Raw genomic sequence first — 9,916 nt, 5'->3', positions numbered from 1 at the left:
TATCCCCCCCCCCCCCCCCCCCCCCCCCCCCCCCCCCCCCCCCCCCCCCCCCCCCCCCCCCCCCCCCACCCCCCCCCCCCCCCCCCCCCCCCCCCCCCCCCCCCCCCCCCCCCCCCCCCCCCCCCCCCCCCCCCCCCCACCCCCCCCCCCCCCCCCCCCCCCCCCCCCCCCCCCCCCCCCCCCCCCCCCCCCCCCCCCCCCCCCCCCCCCCCCCCCCCCCCCCCCCCCCCCCCCCCCCCCCCCCCCCCCCCCCCCCCCCCCCCCCCCCCGCCAATCTATCCCTCTCTTCTACACCCTCTACTCTTCTACACTTCTCTTACACCCCCAACCCTACCCAGAGTTCCTCCTGAATCGCTATCCCAGCATTCTCTGCAAAGGAACAGAGAACCGTCTCTCGCTCTTTTGTCTTTTTTTCCTGCAGTCTTCGTTTGAACTTTCCAGCTTCTCCCCTGAACTTCTGTTTTGGTTTGGTTTGTTTTTGTGTTGTTGTTGTTGTTGTTGTTTTGGTTATATTTATATGTGTTAGAACTTGCAGAAGCCCACAACATGGATGTTTGATATATATGTACGTACAGACATGTTGTCTACAAGTAAAATGTATGTGTATCTATGTACGTATGTATATTTGTGTTTGTGTGAACATACGTATGTGCACGTAGATGGTGTGCGAGAGTGACGTCACACGCAGGTACATAGATGTATCTTTATTTTGTTATTTTAAAAGGCCCCTGGCGTGCACAAAAAAACGATTGGTGCACTTAAATCATATTTTACATCAACATTTTCACATGGGAAATAATTTCTACAGACATTTCTGATTTCAGCATCCCAGACCATTCCACCTCAAACTGAGTACAGTGAACAAATAAGTTAGATTTTTCCAAAAAGTCACTTTTTTTTAAAGATATATAACAAGATGAAAAAACTACCTGCAAGTAACAGACGTTGCTATAGAGAGAAATGTATGTGATGTAACTAATATTTGGAACTTTAATTGCACTTGAATTTTATATTGTAAACTGTAGAAAAAAAAATCTAAGTTACATTTTTCCTTATGTTTTGTGTTGTATAGAAATGTATTACCTTGGTTATAGCAAAGAGAGAGACAAAAATATGTCCTGTTTTGTTCTCACCACAAAAAAACCCAGCGTTCAATTGTTTAGACAGACACCATCAAATCCACCCATTTGGCCAGAAAAGCAGTATTGTAAGCAGTAATCATTTAAAGGGAAATGTCCTTAACGACCCACTACTATTTTAGTTGTGGGTGTGCTCCCATCTCCTAACTCTGCCTCATCCCTTTAAGACCCTCCTGACTAGCTGCCAGAGAAAAGGGGTGTTTTGTGTAAAGCTTCTTATATGATGGCACTAAGTGCACACTCAAAACCACCTGCTTTTTACGAGTGTCCACTCTCAATCTGTCTTAATTGGACTTCTCCCAGTTTCTGTAAGTCATCAACCTAGACTGTTGATTTAATATCTGTAACAAATATGTTAGTTTGTTTATTTTTCTGCACAATGCAAGTGGGGAAAATATGTATTGTATGATGACGAGACTGTTGATTTGGAGGTGAATGTAGTAGCAGAGAGACAGAGGTCTGTTTGAAAGTATTGTGATGTCTATGAGAGTATCTGTATGTACATAGCACTTGCAACTGTAACCATAACCCAGAAAGCGCCCAAACTGACCTCAACTAGTCAAACGTTCTGACAAAATTACACTTTTATTGTTCTCCCCCTTGTAACACTCTCCCGGCAGAGTCCGTTTAAGCAATAAGGCCCTGAGTCGTGGTATATTGGCAATATACCACAAGCCCCTGAGGTGCCTTATTGCTATTATAAACTGGTTACCAACGTAATTACAGCAGTAAAAAAAAAAAAAAATCTGTCATACCCGTGGCATACGGTCTGATAAACCACGGCTGTCAACCAATCAGCATGCAGGGCTCGAACCACCCAGTTTATGATGTCTGATATACCACGGCTGTCAGCCAATCAGCATTCAGAGCTCGAACCACCCAGTTTATAATTGCCTATACAGCACATCTATTACAGACCTATTAAACTGCTAATACACCGCTACTACACGGTTATAAACAACTTAAATTCTTTGTGCTGGGCACAAGGATGATAAGCATAATTATATGGCTTGTATCTTCTAACCTAGAGGCCATATACTGAAGGCCACTGATATGGGATCAGATATAGTCATTCATTCATAAAGTCTGCGTTGTGCCCTAGCACTGATCCAGGACCTGTTCATTCCAGTTTAATCGTAACCCCCACTGTTGTGTGTAGAGTTGTGTCAGAAAATGTTACTAGTCGTCAAATCAAAGCCCATTGGAGGAGGTGGTCCGGGGGGAGGGACCTCGCAACCTCTCTTCCAATGAGCTTTGAGTGGAATTGAGCTAACAAGGGTGGAGGAAGCATGGATTTGACAGCTAATGTTTTCAGATACAACCAAGGTGTTTGTCCACTCAGTCCACTCAAAATGGTTGTCGCCTGCAGAGGTGTAGCTAATGTTGGTACAGTGCACCCACTTCCTGTTGAGGGATGTTTTGGGCGTTTAGTGTGTTTGATGATGATGATGATGATGATGGTGATGAAAATCGGTATGAAATGCATTTTTTTTGTATGATTGACTTTTCCTGAGAATGTATTCTATTGTGTGTGCGTGTGTGTGTGTGTGTGTGTGTGTGTGTGTGTGTGTGTGTGTGTGTGTGTGTGTGTGTGTGTGTGTGTGTGTGTGTGTGTGTGTGTGTGTGTGTGTGTGTGTGTGTGTGTGTGTGTGTGTGTGTGTGTGTGAGAGACAGTATGATATAGAAAGAGTGCATGTTCTGTGTATGTGTGTGAGAGAGTGAGACAGCGTGTGTCCGTGTGTGAGTAGCTTGTGAGATCGAGGTGGAGAAAGAGAGATACTGTATGTTGGTACTTAAGTCCATTTTATAGAGGGATCATTTTAACGTTTGTGTTAGTCGGTTGTACCCAAAGAGAGAAACTGTATCACAGTGTTTTGCCATGAAAATCCAGTAAAGAACAAATTCAAATAAAACAGTAGCAGAAAAACAACTCCACCATGCTCTGTGATCTTCCGTTGTTTAAATGTTACTTGCTACACTTTACTTTGCACTTTTCTATATTATCTAGCATCTTTTGTCTCCATGGCTCCAGGGCACCTTACACACACTGAAATATGTTTCCTGAAAATGTAGCTGACATTGCCTATATTGGCCTTTTCTCAAAACGAGGATAACCGTTCTGAGGGTATAGACAACACACAAACAAACCTAAGTGCAAATTGACACTGAGTCAAAGTTTATTTTCTTGAACACATAAATGTAGTATTCAATGATCCTACTCTGCACCTTTATTCCATAAATCCTGCATCTATTGAAATAACCTATTGGAGGCTGTGTAAGAAGCCTGGCTGTATTCACATCACAGCCAAGTTAGCATTGTTGTTTCTTACAGTAGCTGCAGCATTAAATGAGTCTGACAGCCAAATCTGGTGATTTCTTTTGAACTTTACAGGACATTATCAACGCTGAGAATCTCCAGGCAAATGAGAGAGTGGCAAATGTGTAGATAAGGCCTTATCTTCATGCCTCTCCTCTTTTACAATATTTCTCTTTCGGCACCGGCATCCATTTTTAAAGTTCATTGTGTATTAATTAATTAAAGTCAGAGTTTAGATTGAGGACATCTAGTTTGTTTTTCATTGACTTCAGCTTCTTATTTTAAATGATGTTTTCCAGAGTAGTTGAGTATAGTAATAGGCCCTAGTCTCCAAAGACAACAAATGTTTAACCAGGCAGTGGCGCATTTACACAAATTATAAAGACATCAGCTATGCCTACTATTCTATGTCCAAATTTGCAACATAATGATTCTTGTAAATTGTAGGTGTACTTTTGGAGCCATTCCTATTTGTAAAACGTTAAATGTAGGTTAAGGAGAATACGTTTTCATAGTATTTTTTTGCAGCTGTAATCTGTTGAAATAATTCAAAGTTCCCCTGAAGCCAAGGTCAGTTGGGTTGCAGACATCCATCATGTCATCTTGCATTATTCCAGAACTAGCACACCCGATTCAAATAGCCAAATGATTAGATGACCAACATGACTCAAGTGTGCTTGTACTATAATACATAAAAGTCAGTGAAACTGGCTTGGGGTAAACTAAACCAGAAGAGGTTTGAGAAACACAGGGCTATGGTAAGGATGAAACTAGGCCAAATGTGAAAATATAAAGTAAAATGTATGTCATTTATCACCAAATCGATGGTTCTCCATTGATCTTAAAGAAATGCAGTTTATTTCTGCATCTGTGGTAGATGAAATGATAGAAAAAACAGAGACGAATCTCTGATATTGTATACTGGCTCAAACTGTCTGTCAGACATGAATTGATTCGTGCTCAGACCTCCCCTTTGCACATTTTCATTGAGCTGTTCATCCAACAGTTGGCTCCAGAACATATCAGGGAGAGGCGGGAAGACACAGAGCTCGAGCACATTCAGCACAAGAGAGGCGGGAGATTAAGTGTTTCCGCGAGAGCCAAAGCGCAAACCTGAGCACCACGCGCTGCACTTTCAAACCGACCAGCGCAACTCGCTAGCTGCTCCCCTTCCGCCGTCCGCTCCTCTATCAGACCCACGGGACTTCACTTGTTCATCCCTAACCGGACAGGCTCAGCTCATCCGACCGGGAGACCGGGCGAACCCAGGTAGGTTAGGTGCCGCGGTGTCTGCTTGCATGTTTTGTGTAGTAGGCTACAGGATTAGTAGGATGACAATCCGAAACAGATTTTGGATTTCAATTCTATTCTAATGTGTTTTTTTTCTTCTATCGGAAATGTGTTTTACTTCACGTAGCCTAATGTCTAGTAAATCTAGTCCAAGATGGTGATTGTGGACACTACCACTCTCTTCTCTGTGTTAGGTTGTCCACCGGAATGCTTTCATGATGTACAGTGAATTCAGCAAGTATTCACACCCCTTGACTTTTTCCACATGTTGTTACAGCCTGAGTTTAAAATTGATTAAATTTAGATTTTTTGGGGGGGGCACTGGTCTACACACAATACCCCATAATGTCAACGTGGAATTATGTTTTTCGACATTTTTACAAATTAATAAAAAATGAAAAGCTGAAATGTCTTGAGTCAATAAGTATTCAACTCCTTTCTTATGGCAAGCCTAAATAAATTCAGGAGTAAATTTCCTTAACAAGTCACATAATAGGTTGCATGGGCTCACTCTGTGTGCAATAATAGTGTTTAACATTATTGTTGAATGACTACCTAATCTCTGTATCCCACACATACAATTATCTGTAAGGACCCTCAGTCGAGTAGTGAATTCCAAACCCAGATTCAACCACAAAGACCAGGGAGGTTTTCCAATGCCTCTCAAAGATGGGCACCTATTGGTAGATGGGTAAAAAAAGACATTGAATATACCTTTGAGAAACTGCTCAGGGATTTCTACCCATGAGGCCAATGGTGACTTTAAAACAGTTACAGAGTTGAATGGCTGTGATAGGAGAAAACTGAGGATGGGGCAACAACATTGTAGTTACTCCACAATACTAACCTAATTGACAGAGCGAAAAGACAGAAGCCTGTACAGAATAAAAATATTCTAAAACATGCATCCTGTTTGCAACAAGGCACTAAAGTAATACAAAACAAATTTGGAAAAGTAATTCACTTTTTGTCCGGAATACAAAGTGTTATGTTTGGGGCAAATCCAATCCAATACATTACTGAGTACCACTCTCCATATTTTCAAGCATAGTGGTGGCTGCATCATGTTATGGGTATGATTGTAATCGTTAAGGACAGGAGTTTTTCAGGATAAAAAAATTAACGTAATGGAGCTTACCAAGAGTACAGTGAATGTTCCTGAGTGGCCGAGTTACAGTTTTGACTTAAATCTACTTGAAAATCTATGGCAAGACCTGAAAATGGTTGTCTAGCAATGATCAACAACCAATTTGACAGAGCTTGAAGAATTTTGAAAAGAATAATGGGCAAATGTAGCATAATCCAGGTGTGGAAAGCCCAGAAAGACAGCTGTGAGTGTTGTGTTGTCTCGCTTGTTGTGATATGTGTTTTGTCCTATATTTATATTGTATTTATTATTAATCCCAGGCCCACGTCCCCGCAGGAGGCCTTTTGGCTTTTGGTAGGCCGTCATTGTAAATAAGAATTTGTTCTTAACTGACCCTGTTTAGTTAAATAAAGGTTAAATAAAAATGTAAAAAATAATCGCTGCCAAAGGGGCTTCTAAAAAGTATTCACTCAGGGGTGTGAATACTTATGTAAATTTGATATTTCTGTATTTAATTTTCAATAAATTTGGAAGCATTTCTAAAAACATGTTTTCACTTTGTGATTATGGGGTATTTGAATTAAGGCAGTAACACAACAAAATGTGGAATAAGTCTAGGGTATATGAATAATTTCTGAAGGCAATGTATCACATTTCTTTGTGTTTGATGCTAGATCCAAATAGCAGAACCACCGTATGCTACATAGCCTATATCTATCTGGTCAATGCCATAATAAAGTTTCAGAACAGATTTGCCAAAAACTCCTCAAGTGGTTGGTGAGAGTTTATTTGGGGTCCTAAATACAACTAACACCAAAAAAGCAATGTCTTACATATATAGTTTTCATTTGAACAATTTCCAATATTATTAACATAAAGAAAGACAAAGACAACTATTTGATCTTCATGCCTTTGTGTTTTGGTGACTATGCTCTACTAAACTACACAAAATAGCCTGAAAAAAAAATAATATCTGATTTAATTGATTTGTTTGTAATTTAGTTTAGTAAGATTTAGTCAGATAACTGGACATAATTAAAATGAATGACAATTATTGTGAAAACAAGAAACTCAACCTTCCTATAAAATGTCTCAATTAGACAGACAAATCAACTGCTTGTTTATGCGAGATTACTTGGAAGTGGCTCATTGTCATTGTCTTATTAGTCAGATGTGAATTACTTTGTCAAATTTAGATTTTGTAATGTTTATTCTCTTCATTTGACAGAGTGGTTCTCCTTTCATGGCTGTGTCTCTCTCAGTATGTTAGCATGGGACAGGTGTGAATGCTGCCAATGCCTTGTCAAATTCAAATTGAGCCAGCGTGCACACTCAGTGCTGTATACTATAGCCTTGTAGGCATCAGTCATAGCCAGTCAACAGGACTTGTAGCCTACACACACACATATATATACATACACGTACACAGTCCATTTTTACACAGCATAAAGAATCTAACCAACAAACATGACTAATGGTGTGTGTCCGTACCAGGGCGTGGAATAGCCTACGAGTGAAATGAAGGAACATTGTCGGACAATTTTATGGAACTGCTTCTCACAGTCGTTAAATCTGAGTGTCTGTCATCTGTGCCGAAGAAGAGAGTGCATCAATCAATTCCTCCTCACGCCTATTCATTTATCAAACCGTCCCTCTTCACCATGTTCTCTGCTACATCTTTCTTCATCATTCTTCCTGTAGTCACGGTCCTGTTCATGTTAATACGGCCCTGTCCCTTTGTTCCTAGTGCCAGTGTAATCCTCTTCTATTCTCACTGTGTACCATGCTCTCAGCATCTGCCAATGCACCCTTCTGCTCTCATTCACTCAGTGTGAGGACTTCTGGCACTGCCACACGCACATACACACACATATATACATGCATGGACACACACAAGAGTATGCCTGTGTGAGTCATGGTGTTAAGTGTGTGTAATTATGAAATGGGTTGTGTGTGGCCGTTTTCACATGAATGAGATGGCACACTGACATAGCAGCACAATCCAGGATAAATCCAGCTCCCCCACTCATCCCCAAATTATCACCCTCCTGCCTCCTTACATCCCTCCCTCACCATCTCACCATCTTACAGGATCCGTATGAAATCCTACTAGAATCCCAGAAGCAGAGCTGTAATTTGAAGGCAGTAGTAAATGTGATATCTGCTTGACAGTGTAAAAGCCGTAGATGCTCTTAGGGGTTGGGTTATGTTGCTTTGGTGGATAGTGATTTATTTACAGTCTTAACTGCGCATTCCAGATTGGCGTTGTATTCCCACTCAGTGGTTCTGTTCTCTGTGTGTGCAGGAGTAGGGGGACACGGAGGTGGAGGGGGGACATGCTCGCTCAGCAACCCAGCAGAGTTTCTCCGAGGTGGGCCAAGCTGTGACAGAGGGCCTCTCTCTGGTGAGCCAACCCGCAACCCTGACCGCTCCAGCAGGCCTCACACCCAGTCCTAACTACTGTGTGTGCCAGGACCAGGCCACCTCCAGCCCAGGCCAGACCACGTCTACCCCAGGCCAGCCCAGAGTGGGTCAGCCCCAGCCCAACCCACCTCTTCCCCAGCCCCGTAGCGGTCCAGGCCCAGGCTCCAGAAGCATGGCCTTCACCCTGTCAGAGATCATGGCTGCGCGGCGGCAGCAGCAGTCCCAGGCCCAGCGGGCGGCAGGCAGGGCAGCCGTGGAGGTGGATGAATACAGCACCAACCCCACCCAGGCCTTCACCTTCTACAACATCAACCAGGGACGCTTCCAGCCCCCGCACGTACACATGTAAGTAGAACACATACACGCATGCAGGCAGGCAGACGCACACCCCTGCAGATATACATGTACATACACATATACTGGCATACAGATACACACTACATATGTTCAGACACCTGGTCTCTGTCTATCTCCGTTCGTCTCTCCCCTTTCCCCCTCTTTCTTTTTCTTTGAGACTCATCCTCTCTGCATGCTGTTATTTGCTCTCTCATTCCATTTCTCTCTGTCTCTCTGTCCTTCTTTCGGTCTCTGTGTGATGGTGGTGTGTTGAGGGCTGGCTGTGTACCTGGAGGAGAGCTCACTAAAGTGGGCCACTGTTATTCACCAGCTCCCTTCTCCCTCTGGAGACTCTCTGGGGCTGCTGCACATGCTGCAAAAACTCCCACAGGACTCCTCTCTCTGTCTGTGCTTTTCTTTCTTTTTTCTACCATTCCTTCGCCTTTGTTGTGGCCGACCTCTCACAGTTTTTTTCCCCCTTTTAATTTCTCTCTTTTTCTCTCTCTCTTTTTGACTTTCTATAAGGGATGGTGATGGATACTGATCCAGACTACATTAACACTGCAACTCTGCTTCTTCACTTTGAGACTTCCCATTGTTTATCTTTCCCATTGTCTTTCTCACGCTTTTCTCTCTCTCTCTCTCTCCTTCGTTCTCTCTCTACTTTAGGGTGGACCCCCTGCCCCACGACACTCCCAAGCCGCCAGGTTACACCCGTTTTGTGTGTATCTCAGACACCCACTCCCGTACGGACGCCATTCAGATGCCCTATGGAGACGTGTTCATCCATGCTGGAGACTTCACAGAGCTGGGCCTGCCCTCTGAGGTCAAGAAGTTCAACGATTGGCTAGGTAAGACTGACCAATCACATTAAGCAACATCACACCACGTCAAAGTTTAGTACTACAGATTTTTTGTTTTTTGAAATGGTGCACAATTTCTTTTAAAATGTGATAGATCTTATTTGAATTATTTTTCTTCCTTCTTTATTGCTGGTGTAGTGAAATGAGAAATGGACATTGAGAAGAGCCAGTTCTCAAGAGTTCATGTGTTTTTAGAAAATATTTCTATGTATTACCCACAAATGAAATTAGAAAATGTGTTTTTCACTCAACTTTAAAGAAAATAAGTCATGGTTGGAGGGATACCTGATGAAAAAGAGATAAAAAGAGGAAACAGAAGAGTAAAAGAAACTGCCCACTCTGTTCATGTTCATTACTTAGAGCAGTGACATTATAGTTGGCACACGTCACTGTTACTGTCTTCATAAAACAGGAACCCAACGTTAGCTCTAAGAGATCTTGTAATAACCAGAACATTGGA

General features: G+C 42.7%; 2 protein-coding genes across 2 annotated transcripts in view; both read left to right on the top strand.

Moving 5' to 3' along the window:
• The window catches only part of LOC120031829 (signal peptide, CUB and EGF-like domain-containing protein 1), a 98,810-nt gene extending 90,520 nt beyond the window's left edge, over nucleotides 1-8,290 (top strand). The window contains exons 14-15 of the mRNA XM_038977650.1: nucleotides 4,651-4,725; nucleotides 8,139-8,290. Coding sequence (XP_038833578.1) covers nucleotides 4,651-4,725; nucleotides 8,139-8,290 — 227 coding nt within the window. The remainder of the gene's footprint in view (nucleotides 1-4,650; nucleotides 4,726-8,138) is intronic.
• A 139-nt stretch (nucleotides 8,291-8,429) lies between these two features.
• mpped1 (metallophosphoesterase domain containing 1) overlaps nucleotides 8,430-9,916 on the top strand; it is a 29,046-nt gene continuing 27,559 nt past the window's right edge. The window contains exons 1-2 of the mRNA XM_038977649.1: nucleotides 8,430-8,602; nucleotides 9,263-9,444. Of these exons, the coding sequence (XP_038833577.1) occupies nucleotides 8,430-8,602; nucleotides 9,263-9,444 (355 nt within the window). The remainder of the gene's footprint in view (nucleotides 8,603-9,262; nucleotides 9,445-9,916) is intronic.

Source organism: Salvelinus namaycush, chromosome 38, assembly GCF_016432855.1.
Source record: "Salvelinus namaycush isolate Seneca chromosome 38, SaNama_1.0, whole genome shotgun sequence".
Lineage (NCBI taxonomy): Eukaryota > Metazoa > Chordata > Actinopteri > Salmoniformes > Salmonidae > Salvelinus > Salvelinus namaycush.
This window is presented reverse-complemented; position numbering and strand designations above follow the sequence as displayed.